The following is an 18,334-nucleotide window of genomic DNA, read 5'->3' as shown; positions in this document are numbered from 1 at the left end:
AATTTGTTGTAACTAGGCATATATATATATAAATCTATTTAATAATATAAACGGGGATTTATTGTCTGGGTGTCTTTTTACAAACAAATGACAATTAGATCTTTGGCTACGTTTAGCACATTACGAGTTACGATTTTATATCGGTAATTTAGAAATTAACGCGTTGTTTTCGACTGGAACTCGACAGTGTGACCAAACTTCACAAGTCGTAACATGCTAGAAGTCTGGTATTTTTGGTATTAAGAATTGCCAGTCACCGTGATACGTTAACACGTCAACAGTGAAATGACTTCTTTTGTCAACAAACATGTCGCTTATTAAAAATCTAGTTAAAGAGACAGAAAACAAACCGCGAAAGAAGAAAAAGAATGCGGGCTCCGACGACGACGATGCTGGGGAGAAGGATAAGCCATTGGGGCCGTTCATCAAGTCAGCCACCGATCTACAAAGACTGAAGCTGGAGAAACTTATGAAAAATCCTGTAAGTAAATTTGTGATTCCCATTAAAAAAAAGCTAATCAAGTAAATAAATGACAGGAAAAGCCAGTTATTATACCGGAGCAAAGGCGCGAGCGCGACTACATGTCCTCCGTGCCCACATTCGTGCGCAATGTGATGGGCAGCAGTGCGGGTGCCGGCTCCGGAGAGTTTCACGTATATCGCCACCTGCGGCGCAAGGAATACGCGCGCCAGAAAAACATACAAAACCAGAGCTTACGTGAGGCAGCCGACGATGCCTATCAACAGAAACTGGATGATAACAAACAGAAGGCCGAGGAGCGCACGGCCAAGAAGCGAGCAAAACGCCTGAAGAAAAAGCAGCGGGCCAAACGACCACGTGAACCCAAACCGAAGGATGATAATAAGCAGCCAGAGAGTGAGTCCAGTGCAAGTGGCTCCGAGGAGGATGAGCAGCCGAATGAGGCGGCTGAGCAGGCAACATCAGCTAAGAAGCCAGAGCTGAAGAAGTCAACTGCAGCTGGGAAGCCAGAGCAGGAGAGCTTGGAGGATGCAAATGCAGTTGAGAAACCGGAGGCGGAGCTTGCCGAGATCATGGAGGAGGCGGACAAATCATATACCAAGGAAGCTGTAGTCACTGAACCTTCAACGAAAACCACAAAATTTGCTGATCCAAATGCGCCTGCCACTTGACTTAATTCACTTACTTTACATGATTACAATAAAGAACAAAAATATAACTTATGGTTTATTAGTGAAACAAATTTGTGGATTTATTCATGTTATGTGTATATATTATATATATATATTAACCACTTTCTGTAACGTTAAAATTGTGGCCATTGTAGCTATAATTGGCCAAATTACCGCATTGCATGTTGTGGTTTCTAGCGATTTATCTTCATAATCGGTCATCGTGTTAAAGCAGCTTTGGTGATAAGAGAAGCGTTTTGAAAATATGCATTGATTTTTGTATCATTTTTCTTTTGTATTTAAGTGTTATTTGCATATTTTATAATGCTTAAAATACATGTGTATTTATAAAGGTGCATTACATGAGAGAGAGTACTCTAATTTGTAGTCTAATATCGAGAGTGCTCGACTATGCTGAATACCCTGTACCCAGTGCTCAATTCTTGGATGGATCTGTTAATGTTTCAACATGCTGTGAGTACAGAGTATATTAAACATCTTCGATTGTTGCATTTATCTTTTTGTTTCTTGAAGAAGCAAATTTTATTTTTGTATTTTGTTTTTGTTTTGTTTAATCCACAATCCTGTTGTTCTTCTTCTTATTTAGCGTGTATATATATACGAAATTTTCAAAGTTCCACAAATAATTAATAAAGTATACATACAGACTACTATATTTTGCCTTTGCACTTATGAACAATTAAATTAAAATTAAATTTGCAGCATTTTTACTAACGTAAATCATATTTTGAACTTAAAGCAAACTTAAACTTGTACACATTTTATAAGTTTATTTGTATTGTTTGTTGTTTAGTTTTTGTATAAATCCTTTAGCAAAAAAGAACACAAAACTCTGAGCTGAATTTGTTGTATATGTTTGTAAAAGCATTGTTAATTGTTATTTCAAATAAAAATAAAAATTACCCGAATTTCATCTGAATGAAATTTCAAGTAATTTCCTTGAATAACAAATGTCGCCTTTTTCCTTGTTTCGAAATCTCGTTCGCTTTGCGTTATTAATTAATTGTATACATACAAATTATATAATAAAAAGAATACTTTTGCTTGTTGCTGCTGTTGTTGTTTGTGGTGATCGAATTTCTTATTATTGCGCGAGCTGATATATATATATATATATTTATCTATTAATATGCGCTTACTATAAGCAACGAAATTCAGAGATGACAACAATCATAATGCGTTTGTTTTCATGTTTTCGCAATTTATCGACAGGCGTTTAGTGATTTCAACATTTTTTCGATTTGACATTACAACATTTTTAGTTCGTACAATTGTTTATATGCATTTTATATAATATTTTGTTTTCAAATTGGGTTTCTCTACGAAAATTCAACTACAGATCTCAAGTTTTGTCGGCTAGCGAGCGTGCTTTGTGGGCGATTGTTTTCTTTTGTTTTTCTTATCAATGTTGATTTCTTTTTTTGTGTTTAGCTTTTTGTATTTTTGAGGCGTGGGTCTACACAGCATTTAAATTAACAATAATTGTATGTATATTTTAAGGTATATATATATATATAAATATGCATGTACTTTGTATATTATATAGTTGGTAGGTTGGTAAGTTAGTTAGTTAGGAGGAGGCCGTACATTAAATAAATATTTCGTTTCTTTCGCTGCTTTTTGTTTTTTTCTTCTTTTGCTAATTGCTGTTTGCTCGGATTTAACTTTAGACATAGATCATATATATACCACACATATATATATATATATATATAGATATATTTTGAGATATACAAATGTAGTTTGCACTTAAGAATCTGGTAAAGGTGGCTGAGAGACTGTGTGTGTTGCATATTCAAATTTTAAATATATATCTATACATATATGTATATGTATATATATTAGTATTGTAGTTTTCTTTCTATTTTCTTTTTTTGTTTATGAATTATGTTTAAATTGAGAAATAAGCAAATATCGTTTGCTGAGTGTTTTCCTAACGACATTCCCAAACTTTAACTGTTTGATCGACGCTGCCGGAAATGACATACGGATGCGCTTTGTGAAAATCTAAATAAAAAACGAAAATCATTATAAAGAAACTGAAAATGTTAAGTATTTGTGAACTCACCAATCGATGTGCAGAAATGCTGATGCGCATAGAGCGTCTTCATGCATCGCTTGTTGCGCAAGTCCCAGACCCGAATGGTCTTATCATCGCTGGCCGAGACCAGATATTTGCCACCCGGATGGAATGCCAAGCCCCTCACCCAATTGTCATGCCCGTTCAATGTGAGCAGGCACTGTCCGACGCTCACATCCCAAATGCGTATGGTTTTGTCGCGCGAACCGGATGCCAAAAATGGTCCCTGATGGTGACCCTTTTTGTTGTCAGCCCCAGCTGCCTCATTTATCGCCGATGCGGCCGCCTCTGGCGCCCAGGCAATGCATTCCACTGTATGCTCATGATCGCGTAATTCAACCTGATAAAAAAAAGAAATAGAATTTCAATGAAAATGCTAAAGGAATTGTTAGGTAAGTATACGATAAGTCTTTCGGAAGTGAGCTCTCCATAGTTTAAGCCAAGGGAAGCCATAGAGCAACAATCCCCCTTAAGGCATGATTAACCCTCCAATTTCTTGGCTTCACCCAATTTCCTTTGTCAAGCTTATAAGGATTCATTTGGTTCATTTGCTCACCTTGCAGTCTTTTGAATTTGTCAACCAAACGCGTATTGTGTGATCATTTGAGCATGTGGCAAAAATGCTGCCTTCAATGTGCACTCGCACCATCCGCACCCACTCCCGATGGCCGGTGTAGGTTTTCACGCAGTAACTACAATAAATACATTAATCAATCGATGAGTATTCAATTTAACTATCTCTCTCCATTAAACTCACCCCGTGGCGACCTCCCACATTTTGATGGTACGATCACGCGATGCGGATAGCACATAATCGCCGGCGGGCACAAAGGCCACCGAAGACACATTGTGATCGTGGCCGTGCATGGTTTTAACACACTCGTAACTCTGCTGGAAATCCCACAGTTTGATGGACAGATCAGCGCTGCAGGAGACTGCAGAAAGTAGTGTTCACAGTTAATCACTTGGCTACATATATAATAGTGTTGGTTACCTAAGAGCTTGCCCTGCGCATCGAATGCCACATCTTGCACAGAGTCTGTGTGTCCTTTGAGAGTGCGCTCATATTCGCCAGTCTCGAAATCCCATATCTTAATGGTGGCATCTTCCGAGGCCGAAACCATGAGTCCGAATATTGGATGAAATATAACCTGTCAATGTCAGAGAAATAAGAATAAGTCAATATATTGTGTGTAGGTGCTTTTCCACAGTTTAAATTACCCTCGTTATGCTGGCACGATGTCCCGTTAGTGAGTATTTCTCTGGCGGCCTAGGTATCCATTCGCCAGGCGTACGTTTGTTCTTTGTGGGCGCACCCTCGATGACCTCCTTTTCAGCTTCGGTTAGCTTAGCCTCCAGTTCCATCACCTTTTTTTGTAGCCTGATGACCGATGTCCATTTCTTCTCCAACAGGCCACCAAATTTCTTTTCCGCTTCTGTGCTGAGATCTGCCTCCTTGCGAAACGCTTCCAATGAGTCCGCATAGCCATTTGTGCCCAAATAATCGGCAATCGCTTGGTTACTGCACGCATTCGATTAAGAAATATACACATTTAGATATGGAATTTTTGATGATTTCGGGTTTTTACTTACAGCTCCTCGCGCTGCCGCTGCGACAACACCATTTTCATGCTGTTCTTCGGGTTGGGCGAGCTTCAAATTTTTCTGCTATTGCTTTAATTTGTTGCTGCCTTCTTCTTGTGCAATAAATGCTGCAAAGAAACCAAAGAGAAACACACACAAATCAAATCAAAGCAATCTTTCGAGAATTATTATAAATGATTGACTGACTTAACAGGAAATTAGTTTTACATAAAAGAAAAGGCAAACTTCGCAAAGAGGCAAGTCACCCATACCTTTATTTTTTTTTACTTTTGCAACTTTTTTGTATTATTTTTTTTTTGGCAATGTTGCGTCTTTGGCATACATACTCAGCATTCTTCTGCTGCTTGTTCATAATTATCTAGCCTCTTGTTTCATTGTTTCGCAGCGTGTAGCATGATAATCAACATAAAGATTATCATCATCAGCTTCCGAAACTGTTGCGTTTTTTTGTGTTTCTGGCACACGATTTTTTTTTTTGCTCATTTGGTCGCCATTAAAGCGAGCATTGTCTGCAAAAAGTTAAAGCAGCAGCAGCAACTATTCCTTTAGTTTGAACTTTGGATTTCGTTTGAAATGCAACCCTGCTGCTTGCAATTGATAGAAAAAACAGTTCAACTCATGAATCGATCGATTACTGCTTACTTCTATTCCAATGCAACAGATTCCACGATAAAGTAAAAACAAAACAGTTAATTTTCATGTACTTGTCGCCTTTTGTGCTTATAACAATTGCAATTTAATTAACTCAAGGTGGCCACCATCCATTTCGGCTGAGCGATAGCAGTGGGAACAAGCGAAAACAAATCACAGGTTGCACGCAATAAAACGGCTATTAAACAAATCGCGAATCAGCGCAAAATCAACGAAAGCATAACGCGCTGTTTGTAGCCTATTTTATTTTGTTCACCTGATAAACATTTGACGACACGTTGTCAACGTTGCTAACGACAGCGAATGTTACAAGCAGCGTTGAAAAAGCCAATTAGCAAAAATGTAACGGTAATTCAAGCAACTTCTTATAAGTAAATAACAAGCAAGCGAAAGAGAGACGCAAAACAAAGTCCAAGCTTAGACTACACACACAAACACACTCACACATACGCAAAACACGCTCGAAACGAGGAAATGACGTTTTCAGATTATTTTTGGCTTTTATAACCATTGCCGAATCATTTTCAACGATTTCTGAGCTGTTGGCTGTTTAACTCAGGGCGTACATCTAAATACATTTATTTTGCGCTGAAAACTGACCAAACAAGTTCAAGCGTTGAACATATTTTTTATGCGACGACGACGACGCCGACGTCGGCATTGAAACTAGTAATGAGTCACGCGTGGAGCGTCTGTCGCAGTCGGCGAAGAGCGAAGCAAAGTCAGCCTTTTTTTTATCAGCTGTTGGGACATGCTCAGCTCTGGAAAAGAGAGAGAGAGAGAGAGACATGCATGTAGTGCACTCACTCCATTAACTGCGCATCTAAATATAAAATACAAAAATCAATATACAAGTAGACAAAATAAAAATAAATCTAATTGCTAATATGAGGCTCCGACTGAGCACTGTTCTGTTTTTAATTTTTTTTACATCTAAAATGCTGACTCATTTGAACTTTAAACTAGTCAATTTAATAAAAGCGGATACAAACGAGGAGTTAAATTACTTAAAGTCTTGCACATTTAATACCCCCAATTAACCCATAAGAACAGAGTATATACATATATAAAAGACAGTGCTGCTAACGTCACGAGTATTAACGGAACACGCGTGGGTTTGATTGGTTGTTGCTCGGGCAGGCGGTGGGTAGATTGGTAAGTTGGTTTGTATGTAATGCCGGACAACGACAACAACCGTTGTGTTGTGGCAACCGGGCGTGCGTTTTGTTCTTATTGGTGCCAGCATTCCAATACACAGTCATGCGCCTTGTAACTTCCAACCAATCATGTAAATATATGTAACTGTGTGGGTCGTACTAGTAACGGTGTCCCAAAGCAACAATATCATCATCAAATAATAATAATAAATACAGCTATAAAGGGGGCGTCGCTTGGGTCACACGCTGCACAAGATTTGAAAGGCGATGCGACGACGGCAAACAGCAGCAGCTGCGAAAAAAGGGTTGCCAACCAATTTGACACCCACGCAAATTAAATATATGCATTAACATACACATACATAAACAAGTATTCACATGTCTACCAAAGGTATTTCAGATTCCAATTTGAATTGTTAATTAGGATTACACATGTAGCTGTTTAAAATGCGCTGGGTTAACCTGTTTAAAAATAAAAGAAAAACAACTCGCGTGGGTGTCTGATGTCAGCATCAGTGCTACACACACATATATATGTAAAAATAAGCTCACACATGCATAAGGACTCATGCACGCTCTCTATCATTCTCTCTCTCTCTCTCAATGACGCTCTCTCGACAGACCTTGCACTTGCTCAGTGCACTTGGCTGCCAACTGCGTGTGTGTTTCTCACGCTTTGCCAGTGTTTGCAATTGTTCATTAATTTACACTCACCCACACATGGCAAAAATTTGGCAATGCAGCACAAATTAAGTAAAATTTTGAGTATCAAAATTAGAAGCAACACTTGCCAGCCAAAAATGTCTAATTCGCATTAAGAATAACATTTAGCTTGGAAAGTCGAACAAACAAAAACAACTTTATATTTTTAACTTAGTTGAAGCTCGTGAGCAGACATTTAGTAGATAACACAAGTCATAAAAACAAAAAATAGACAACAAAAGAGAAGACTAAACGTGAGAGAGAGAAACACAGGGCTAAGTGTTAGAAAACAGTCCAATAGATAATTGCAGCAGCAGCAACAATTTGTGGCCAGTCAATTTGCAGAGTCAGTGTCTCAGACTGGGTGACTCCAGCTCCAGACTGAAGAACGAGCTTAGCACAGCAAATTGCTCACGTTCGTTCTTCTGGGAACTGTTAACAATGCGACTTTACACATGTGTTTTGTTTTTAGTGTATGTACGTACATATATACATATGTGCACGATGGATGGCCCATGCCAAAGCATAGCCCAAAACGGAAAACTGTAAAAAACATAAAAACAAGATTTCCATCGACTGCCGACTGAGTTGGCTGCATTCGCAGAACAGGTTTTTTTTTACTTTTACTACCTATGTAAAAGAGCTGTTAGAGGTACACCAAAGGAATCGGAATCGGAATTGGAACCGACAGTGTTGCTAACGTTTTGTTCTGTGTGTAAAAATCGATCAATTCCGCAGCAAACGTGGAGCAGGGGGAAAAAGGAGACGAAGCGGAGGATACATGCGCGAAATAAGAACACACACAAACACATACTGACACATAAACTCAACTGACTGACGCAGGGGCGGCGATGTGTCATCGCTTTTGGTGGTTGTAAGCCTATGGGGAAAACAATTGGAAATTTGTTTTTGTTTTTGAACTTTCATGTTCTTTTTTTTATAATTCAGTTCAGAATTATTTTGCATAAGCCCTCCTTGTTGCCATTGCTTTTCAATAACAAAAACACACACAACATAAAAGCGAACGAACACTCAACAAACACAATAATAACAACAACGACAATAGCACTGACACTGACGAAAAAAAACTGTTACGACGGCCATCTTGAATGAGCAGCGCAGCCAGCGCCGCTGCAGCAGCGCTTCACAAGAGAAGACAATATGCAAAATTGCAAAAGGCCAAATAGATTTATGAAACACGCACATTTTTACGCGAAAACAAACAGCATTTCAATATGGGACTTTAGTTTCTTTTGCATATAAGCGCGCACCAACACACTGACAGTGCTCACTCACATACAAATGACAAATTTTTCTTTTTTCTCATTTGCCCATTACATACACTTCGCTGCTACTGCTGCGTTGCCGTCGAGCAAACACTTTTGCGAAAAAATGGGTAGCTTTGATTATGCGCTGCGGGGCGTGCACTTGCGATGATTCAATGTTTTTTTATGGCACACGTCGCATACTTACACCAAACTTTTATTTTATGTATTTTTTAATTGTATTAAATTTAATCAATTGGGAAATAATTACGCAGAAGTGAAGCGCGGCGAGAAATGCTTCCAATATCTTTCGATGCTTTTCGACGTATCGATGCTTAGATTTTGTTGTCCAGCACTACTTGCAGGGTTAGCATTTCATTTTGTTATCGATGCTTGATTGGTGCGTACGCCTATCGATAGCAGTGACAAATCGTGCATGGAACAGCTGTTTTTGGCGGGTTGTGCTCTAGTTCAAAAATTTAAATAATGTGCCAATAAGCTTGTGGATGGTAATTTTCATTTGAAAACAACACGCCTGTTGACAATGCACAGCACTGTAAAGGGCGCAAACCAGAACAGATAGACGAACTGCAATGAGTTCTTATTTATTATCTTTTATACACACACACGCACGCCTCTCTCTCATGCACACCCTGTCGGAGTAAACTTTTGCTTATCAGTAGAAATAAGCAGAGTGATGCAGACATGTGTAATTAATTTGCTCAGTTCACGACTAACGCTCAACGGAAACGGTTATTTATAATAGAGTTAAACAACGCAATCGTTTCGTTTACTCAAGTGTAATAGTAGATTCTAAATCGGTTTCGGCAACAACAAGAACAACAACAATAAAAAAAACGATCTGTTACTGACGTATTTGTGACCACCCTGTGAGTGCTACGACAAGATTTGTTTTATTGATGACACAGCCAAAGTCAATTTAATGATCAAATTGCCAAAATATGTAAATGATTCGCACATTATGGCAGGCAAGCAGGCAGTCACTCAATCAGGCAGGCACTCATTTGTTATCGAAGCAGTCGAAAGCAATTCTAATCATATTCTCCCCATATTACACACATGCCACTGTGAAGATAACAATGCACAAAATTCAAGTAAAAACTGCTGCCAATCGATGCCCCAAACGATTAATATAATTTGTAACGGAAGCGCATCTTTTTAGTGGCTCATAAATCGCATAAATGGACACTAACTTTTATAGATACAAAAAAAAAGAAGCGAAAAAAAGCAATCACTGATGGACTGTATATTTTGAATGGCCTCAAGCAATATATATGCACATTATCTGTTATCAGGGAGCCGCGCTCTGATTATGTTTACCTGTGTGTTGTGTGTTGATATGATAAAACATTAACGCGAAAAGCAGCCAAAGCTGCTCCGACAAGCGTTTACTTTCTATAACCGTTAAATTGTTATTATTGACTTATTTACCGTGTGATTTGAGGCCACGCGAATTTTGTGTTTTGTTTTAAAGAAAGCAAACAACGATTTGGCATTTGAAACCAAGCCTTGCCACCATATTGAAGATAAGAAAATAATGTCGCAGTGCTATTAATAATAAGTGTATCGGGAAGAAACAAAAAATGGAATTTCAATTGATTTTTTTTTAGAGTGACTGCCGTTGGAAATTTGTAATTAGCGTTGTTCACCCGACATTGATTAAAAAGCCTCAGCAGCAACGCAAACTAAAATCAATAACAATGAATTATCTTATAGATTACCTATACGCATCATATACGAAATTCTTCAGCGACTGTCTGATAAGAATTGAGTTAATTCTTTCAATTCAATTTCCTTTGTGAGGAGACTTCATTTTGTTGCTGTTGGTCTTGTATATGAAAATCTCAAGTTGTTCAGATTGTTATCTTTATCATTATATTTTGGTTTTAACTCAGTTGGACGTCCAAGTATTGTTTATGAAGTGGATTGATAAGCCTGATTCCAATCCCCTGGACTTGGCATTGCTCTCAAGTGTAAATAATTTACGATGTTTGTAGTAGTTGTTGCTCTTCTTAATCGCCAATTGGAATATTACTCAGAAGCTCTCAATTACCCAATGCAGAAAAAAACAAGAAAGAAAAGATACTGCTGCAAGGCTTTGTCAAAGAATTTGACTCATTTAGAAAATATACCCAGCTTTATATATATATACATATATATATAGATATCGATATAAATATATATACATATCTGTGTGTATTTGTTTGATTGTTTTTTCTCAATTTGCTTCAAGTTATTTGTAATAATCGTAAAAGCTCCAACCCAAGCGATTTCTCATTTGCTGCAGAAATTCCATACGATAATAAAGTTTGAGTTGAAAAATGTGGACAAAAAAGCAAATATATATGTATATATATAATTTCAGAAACAATACTTAGCTTTGTTAGCGACTTTGAATTAAGCTGATCAAAATTCCCTTACAGATGCCTATTTTTTAATAATTTGTGTAAGATTCCTTTTAAATATGTTGTTGTATGTTGAACAACATACAAAAAAGACTCGTTTGAATAATTTCGAGCTTTTCAATAGCAAATGTATTTATTTGTAGTTATTTGTTGGTTGCTGTTCTCTAGAGTTCAAATGCTTCAAAGCGTAATTGTATAATTATTGTATAATTTGCTTTGTTATTATTTTTAATGATTTTTAAAATACATTTTTAACACTTGGGCGTTTGTGTAATAAGTTCAAGTGATCAATACTTGTAAATCACGTATCACAAAAATAACATTTGTTTGGGAAACTGTTATTGTTATTGTTTTATTATGCGATTCATGTTTTAAACATTATTAATGTGCTCATTGCACTTTAACGAGCTGACTTAGCCGATCGCTCTTATATACATTTGTATTGCGGGGTTAATACTTTCGATATATTATTTCATTCTCTTTTTTTGGGAAGTTGAATCGAATAACCGGTTGCATTTTTTTGGCACATAGTTAGCATATAGCTCATTTATGGGTTGTTTGACTTTGAACTTGATTTTAACTTCCATAATTCGCACATTCGTTTAGTAAACTGATTGCAATGTGGTCCTAAGATGCGGCTCAACAAACACGACAAGCCAAGGACACGGTTTTATAGACTGCTCTGCATACCGTTATTCCTGTTAGCCTGGTCACAACTCCAGGCTCAAGCCCAAACAACAACAGCCCAAACCGAGCCGGACCAAAATGATGGTAAGTTTAGGGGGAGAAATGTACCTAAAATGCCGTACAAAGTGCCTAGTATAACATTCGTTTGATCGAAAATGAACAGGAAAATATTTGAAATAAAGCTTATGTTTAGACTCTAAAATAATCCCCAGTTTACTAATAACTTTTATATCTATTCAAAATCTCCTCTAAAGTTTAATCTGAAGTCCAAATTGAAAATTATCCTCGAAAGCGAAAGTTTAGATCCTAAATTATTCCTCAAATTAGAAAAATCTTGTACATCTACTAAATTCCCCTCTAAAGCTGTATCTAAAGTTAAAGTTCAAGTATAGACTCTAAAATTCCGCTTCTGATTTTTCACAGTGGTTCGAATAAATGTGGTTATCACGCCATATACCCTAACATTTAGTGTCGGAGTTGAGCAGAAGGACAGTTACATCATCGAGAATGTAGCTTGTCCATCTGGTGGTACATCAACAGCTTTGCCTGATGACAATTATATCTGGTAATATATTCTAGATATTTGTTAAGATTTCAATCAGCACTATATTAATTTTTAATTTGTCAGTGAAAATTTGGAGCCCTGTACGAGCTACACAAACACTGTAACCCTCAAAGGAACAGCTGAGGGATCAACACCCTTCGAACAATTCGTGGTTGCCTACACGGATTATAAAGGTGAGTACGACGAGAGTTTACGAGAGGGATATTCACTGTGACTGATGGAAGTGTTTCCATAAAGTATTCCATTAAAAGACCTTACACTTTTCTTTGACAGTTTTATTTGTATCTTTCAGATCCAGTAACCCAATTGCTATCCGTTGAGGCAACAGCGACTACGATAGTTCTGAACTGGGAGACCAGCGATCGGTCGTGTGTGAAACACTTTGAGATCTCGGCAACGGCATCGGATAGCTCTTTTTCGAGGCAACAGGCGAAGGAGGAAAGCAGCGATATCATTGAGGATGTGTGGCCCTGTCGCAACTATACAGTCACGCTGAGCACACGGAACAATGAGAGCGTTATCGTTGACAAGGACACAACACTGTTGGAAACGGATTACTTGGAGCCCGGCGATCTGCAGCTGACCATTACAACGCGCTCCAATGAGGACACGCTGATCACATGGAATGAGCCGGATAACAAGAGCTGCATTGGCAGCTTCACCATTGTCTGGCGCCGTAACGATTGTGTGCCGGATGAGGATGGGCAGACAACAACGCCGGAGATTGACGGGGAGACAACAACGCCAGAGATGGACGGAGAAACGACAACGCCAGAGATGGATGGGGAGACAACAACTACGGAGATGGATGGGGAGACAACAACTACGAAGGTGGATGTGGATACAACCACTACGATTACGGATGAGGAAACAACCACCACAATAACAGACGATGAGACAACCACCACAGTTATAGATGATGAGACGGCGGCTACTGTGAATCTAGATCATTTGAAGGGGACAACTTCTGCGCCTGTGCAGGGTTCGGGGATACAAGCGAAGAAAGGTAAGGTGGATTACGTCCACTTCAATAAGAACCCCACTCTCAACCAAGTCCAATTGCAGAGTGCGAGTGGAGCGAATACTCCAACGATAGCTCCCTCAAGCAGTATACCCTGAACAATCTGCAGGGCTGTGCAGAGCACACCATCGAGGTCTACATCAACATGGAGCGCAATACAACTGCCAAAGCCACGGAGACTTTTGTCTCCGGCGAGAGGCGTAAGTACAGTGTACTTAGTACACTTGGCAAAATTATGAGTAATTCTTTACCAGAAAATGATCATTAAATGATTACGGATGGGTCAAATAAAGTGGGTTCTTGAAAAACTATGCTTTTTCAGACTCGTGTTAGTACTTAGAATCGATTGTTTTACAAATTTTCGTTGTCTATATCGATCACAATTTGGTATTTTGAGTGATTTGATCTTGAAAAATCTGATAAACATCAATTTTAGATGTAGAAAAGATCGAAAATTGCTTATCTTAGAAACCTAATTTAAAGATTTTGATAAACAAAATTAGCTCAGACTCGCAAATCGAAACAGTTTTGAATAAGTTAGGGCCCTTTTTTGAATAGGTTAAAGGAATAAAAAATAATCCAGTTCCTAACTCTGACTATATTTAACCAGTGCCCAGTGCTGTGTCGGAGCCGACACAGGAAATTCACTCGACAGAGCTGAAATGGCTTTGGTCGCCGCCCATCGATCATTCCAAATGTGTGGCCAATTATCGGGTGAATCTGAGTGGACCCATCCAGCGTGAGGATTTCGATATTGACGAGCAGTTGACCAGCGAGACATTTATTGTGTTTAGCAAACTGGAACCCTGTGGCAGCTACAATGTGGAGATTGTGCCCATCTCGTTAAATGGCAAGCCGGGTGCAATATACCAGGGTCAAAGTACACTTGGCGAGGATCGTGAGTAGCACATGTACCATAAATTATAGTTCTAGATTATAGTTCTATATTATTGTAACAGAACCAACACAGATCCTTGAGCCGACGAGCAGCACCAAACCCTTTTCCATTGAGCTGAGCTGGCTGACTCCAAGCTATGCGGATCTCTGCATCGCTGGCTATCGCATTTCCGGCTGGATGGACGATGACAAAGAGGTGGATGCCCTAAGCATTAACACCCAACAGAACTCCGTGGTCTTCGAGAAAGATCTGATTGCGTGCCAGGCATACACTATACAAATAATACCCTATACCCGGGAGAATTTGGATGGAGAACTGCGACAAATTGAGGTCGAGACGCAGGCAGCTGTTATCAATTTTGAAAAGGTAACGATAATATTATATTACTATATTATTAATGAGACCTTTCTGGTTTTAAAAAGTTTTTTCAAACATGCCAAGCCTGTTGTATATTTTTTGTTGATTTTTTGTTAGATACTTCTGCAAGTGGCGGGCAAAAAGGCGACTTCGCATAGTCTGGAGCTGAATGCACAAAATCAGGATTTCAATAACAACTGTCAGACGATCTATGCGCACTTCAGCTGCTCCACGACGGCGAATGTACGCTACAATTATGGGGAGATGTATGTGGAGAGTTATCGGGATCGTGGCTTCCAGGCAACGATTGCACCACTCAGCCCCTACACCCAGTATATATGCAGTGTGGTGCTCTACAATGTGGCAGGTGCCTCGGCGCCGAAGCGACTAACGGGCACTGACCTCATGACCCTTGTCTATTGTATGTGCTGGTGGTAGAGTTTCTAATGTTCAATTCTAAGCAACCCTAATCAATTACAGTTCCCGATCAGCCGGAAAGTGTCACACTAGACGGCAGCACCAAACACAGCTTGACCTTCAACTGGTTGCAGCCCAAATCATCGAATGGACCCATTAAATATTATCAGGCATTTCTCATGCGCTACGAGGCCGATTATTTTGTGCCCAGCATCTGTGAGGCCATCACAGAGGTGCCAAAAACCGATACGAAAGGTTTGACACTCATTCAATCCACATATATTTATCTAAACTCTATCTTAATTCTCTTTCATAGGTGATACGACGAATACCTTCACGGATCTGTCGCCAGCTGTGAAATATATTATGCAAGTGGCTGCACAGAATGATTTCGGCTTGGGTCAATACACAGCGCCCATTATAGGCATTACAGAACCAGATGGTAAGCAAAAAGCACAATTACTTTCAAGTATTTATTTATTATTTTTGCAACAGTTTCGGATCCTGTAACGAAATTGGATGTAATATCAGAGGGACCCTCGCTGGATCCGAATGTTTATAGCGCCAATGTGACTGTCTACTGGACAATACCGTGTAAATCGAATGGCGAAATCGAGTGCTTCATTTTTGACTTTAGTGGTAGACGGAAGGACATGGAGATTGCATTCCAGCGAAAAGTGCCGCTCGATAGGTTGGCCAAAAAGGGACGCATGTCATATACCGAAACCGATCTGCAGCCAGAAGTCGACTATGCCGTTAAAGTCACAGTCAAAACGCGCAACGTGCCAACGTTGAGCGAGAGCGCAATCCAGGAGTGGACATCGCCATCGGGCTGTAAGTATTGATAAGTTTTTAAAATTAATCAACTTTTGGTATGAACAGAAACACAAGTTCTGAAATGACACACAGCATTTTCAAATCCTAATTAAGCGCACTTGTTTACGTAGCGCTGTGAATTGTTTGCTCATTATGGCAGCATCCCAATTTGCAGTTGCATAAAATGCTAAAAATGCCAGCCGCCTTTTAAAATGCATGCTGCATTTTGCAGCACTGCAATTATTGTCTGCCTAATTTGAAGCGCGTTTTGAATACAAATACATTTAATTAAATTAATTACTTATCTCCATTTTCTAGTACCCGCTGGCCTGGGTGATGATGTTGTGCGTCAAATGCGCGTCAGTGCCTATGAGACAAGTCATCCCACCAGTTCGGCTATTGTGCGCTTGCCCGCCAATATTTTAGACTCGGAATCGGGCAGTATAACGTATATAGCGCTATTGCTATCCCAGAAGAGTTGTACAGGCCCACCGGAGCTGAAATATGATGTGCTCAATGCGGGAGATTGGCCCTCTGTTGCCTCATGGGATGAAGTCGGTGGCGATTGCATTTATCAATATCAAACAACGCCTGTGCGTTGGAAACCGCCGCTGACCAGCAGAAATAGACGCGACACCAGCGGCGAGGAGGAGATTGTCTTCGTCATTGGTGAGGGCAAGTGTCCAGATATTACGGAGCGTTATTGCAATGGACCCCTTAACCCCAATATGGAATACAATATGGTTGTGCGTCTGTTCACCAATTCTGGTTATAATGATGCCGCCGTGCTCGAGTTCAAAACAGAAGCGGCCATCAAGGTGACCCTGATTTTGATCAGTGTCTCCTGCTGCCTGCTCTTAGCGTTTATTCTGGGTTTGGTTGTACTCTACGTGCGCAAACGGATTGCCTGGTAAGCATGGACTAGAGGATTACAAATTGTTTGGCTCATATTTAATTGACAATATCTTGCAACAGGCATCGCGATTCTGGTCAGGGCATTGAGGATCCCTTTGGCAATGTGACACCCAAGAATTTTGCCATATTCTATGCGGATGTGTCCAAGCCGGAGAAGTTGGCACGCGAATTCAAGGAAATCACCGTTGACACCTTGAAACTGAGCTACGCCGCATCCGAATTGGGCTGCAATAAGAATCGTTATGCGGATATATATCCATGTGAGTTGGATTTGGCTTAGAGACAGAAGGGAGAGTACTAATTCTGACTAATTCCAGATGACAAGAATAGGGTTATTTTGGACATAGATACGGAGGGATCGGATTATATCAATGCCTCATTTATTGATGTAAGTATTGTCCGGATTATTATGATTATTAATATTACGAAACTTTGCTTTTAGGGTCACACACGTAAGAAGAATTATATAGCAACCCAAGGACCCAAGCCGGAGAGCGTTATGGATTTCTGGCGCATGATCCTACAGCATAATGTGCGAGTCATTGTTCAGGTTACCCAATTCCGAGAGGGCAATACGGTGAGCAACCACTTTGGAATTGCACACTCTTGGTAAAGATTTGTAAATCTTCTTTCCGGTTCCGCTTGCAGATCAAATGCAATGAGTATTATCCGTATAATACGCGTGGTGTTATTGTCACAATCAAGTCAAAGGAACGCTTTGACATCTATGATCGCACCGAACTGACGGTGGTCCATGAGAAACACGGCTTGAAGGAGAAGGTGATACATTTCTATTTCAAGAAGTGGCCAGATCACGGCTGTCCCGATGATCCCAACCACCTGATAACGTTCGTGAAGAAAGTGAAGGCAGAGAAGCGTCCCAATTACTCGCCTATTGTGGTGCACTGCAGCGCCGGCGTTGGACGGACGGGCACATTCATTGCCCTAGATTTGATAATGCAGCGTCTGAAGAGCGAATCGAAAATCAATATTTTTGAAACGGTCAAGAAACTGCGATTTCAGGTGGGTGCAAAAACTGATTTCTAATGGACTGCAACTTATTGTTAACCAATATTAAATCCTGCAGCGCATGAAAATGGTGCAAACACAGCAGCAATATGCATTCCTTTACGCCTGCACCTATGAGCTGGCAAAGCATAAGGTTCCACGTGCTGCTCTCAAACCAAATGGGCGTGCCAAAACGAATTTAGTGCCCACCACAAAGAAGGTCAGCTTTCCGGATGTGGATCTGGACCGCGTCGAGAAAGTTGTGCAGGACTCACCAGATCCGGAACGGGGTGAGGCCAATAATCTGTCGCGCTTTGGCGGCTTACGCCGCACAACGGATTTGGGTTCGTTGAGCGAGCAGCCGGAGCGTAACAGTTACAATCGACCAAACGGAGAGTGCGCCATATAAAAATATATATTTTTATGAGCATATTGTGACATCAAACATATATGTATGTGTATATAGAAGGAATTATGTGTGCCTGTATTTATTGTATTATACAAATTTATAATTTATCAACAATAATAGCCAAAGAGAAGTGTCTATCGCTGTACTGTGAAAATAAACAAATATATGTGAAAATTGTAAGG

At 39.7% G+C, this 18,334-nt stretch overlaps 3 protein-coding genes across 6 annotated transcripts; 2 read left to right on the top strand and 1 right to left on the bottom strand.

Annotated features, from left to right (window-relative positions):
- The first annotated feature begins 27 nt into the window (after positions 1–27).
- Positions 28–1,219, top strand: LOC6568807 (PRKR-interacting protein 1 homolog). The gene is made up of 2 exons (XM_001995130.3): positions 28–481; positions 538–1,219. Exons 1-2 carry the CDS (start codon positions 308–310, stop codon positions 1,150–1,152), a joined length of 789 nt encoding a protein of 262 aa, XP_001995166.1. The 5' UTR covers positions 28–307; the 3' UTR covers positions 1,153–1,219.
- On the bottom strand, positions 1,201–8,985 carry LOC6568808 (lissencephaly-1 homolog). 4 transcript variants are annotated; one of them, XM_032741172.2, is made up of 8 exons: positions 8,905–8,985; positions 4,847–4,965; positions 4,475–4,775; positions 4,248–4,404; positions 4,011–4,188; positions 3,810–3,945; positions 3,242–3,593; positions 1,201–3,180 (listed from the first exon to the last, which is right to left on the bottom strand). In XM_032741172.2, the coding sequence occupies exons 2-8, from the start codon at positions 4,882–4,884 to the stop codon at positions 3,107–3,109; spliced, it is 1,236 nt and encodes a 411-aa protein (XP_032597063.1). In that variant the 5' UTR covers positions 4,885–4,965; positions 8,905–8,985; the 3' UTR covers positions 1,201–3,106. The 4 variants fall into 4 exon arrangements, with proteins under 4 accessions (XP_032597063.1, XP_032597064.1, XP_001995167.1 ...); XM_032741173.2 differs by having other exon boundaries at positions 8,842–8,961; XM_001995131.3 differs by lacking the exon at positions 8,905–8,985 and adding an exon at positions 8,711–8,868 and having other exon boundaries at positions 3,020–3,180.
- A 377-nt stretch (positions 8,986–9,362) lies between these two features.
- Positions 9,363–18,332, top strand: LOC6568809 (receptor-type tyrosine-protein phosphatase eta). The gene is made up of 18 exons (XM_001995132.2): positions 9,363–9,523; positions 11,666–11,830; positions 12,170–12,311; positions 12,375–12,484; positions 12,604–13,317; positions 13,377–13,532; positions 13,943–14,230; positions 14,292–14,596; positions 14,705–15,008; positions 15,068–15,259; positions 15,321–15,446; positions 15,500–15,838; positions 16,139–16,730; positions 16,796–16,995; positions 17,053–17,123; positions 17,178–17,312; positions 17,384–17,758; positions 17,823–18,332. Exons 2-18 carry the CDS (start codon positions 11,692–11,694, stop codon positions 18,150–18,152), a joined length of 4,518 nt encoding a protein of 1,505 aa, XP_001995168.1. The 5' UTR covers positions 9,363–9,523; positions 11,666–11,691; the 3' UTR covers positions 18,153–18,332.
- Positions 18,333–18,334: the final 2 nt, after the last annotated feature.

The sequence above is a fragment of the Drosophila grimshawi genome, unplaced genomic scaffold (genome assembly GCF_018153295.1).
Source record: "Drosophila grimshawi isolate 15287-2541.00 unplaced genomic scaffold, ASM1815329v1 contig_1367, whole genome shotgun sequence".
Taxonomy (NCBI): Eukaryota; Metazoa; Arthropoda; class Insecta; order Diptera; family Drosophilidae; genus Drosophila; species Drosophila grimshawi.
This window is presented reverse-complemented; position numbering and strand designations above follow the sequence as displayed.

Coding starts and splice junctions, on each gene's coding strand:
- LOC6568807 (XM_001995130.3), top strand. CDS start 308: ATGTCGCTTATTAAAAATCTAGTTAAAGAGACAGAAAACAAACCGCGA. Junction 482..537: donor AGAAACTTATGAAAAATCCT/GTAAGTAAATTT, acceptor AATAAATGACAG/GAAAAGCCAGTTATTATACC.
- LOC6568808 (XM_032741172.2), bottom strand. CDS start 4,884: ATGAAAATGGTGTTGTCGCAGCGGCAGCGCGAGGAGCT. Junction 4,776..4,846: donor CAGCGGCAGCGCGAGGAGCT/GTAAGTAAAAAC, acceptor GAATGCGTGCAG/TAACCAAGCGATTGCCGATT. Junction 3,946..4,010: donor ATGTGGGAGGTCGCCACGGG/GTGAGTTTAATG, acceptor TATTTATTGTAG/TTACTGCGTGAAAACCTACA.
- LOC6568809 (XM_001995132.2), top strand. CDS start 11,692: ATGCGGCTCAACAAACACGACAAGCCAAGGACACGGTTTTATAGACTG. Junction 15,839..16,138: donor GTGGACATCGCCATCGGGCT/GTAAGTATTGAT, acceptor TCCATTTTCTAG/TACCCGCTGGCCTGGGTGAT. Junction 16,996..17,052: donor TTATGCGGATATATATCCAT/GTGAGTTGGATT, acceptor GACTAATTCCAG/ATGACAAGAATAGGGTTATT.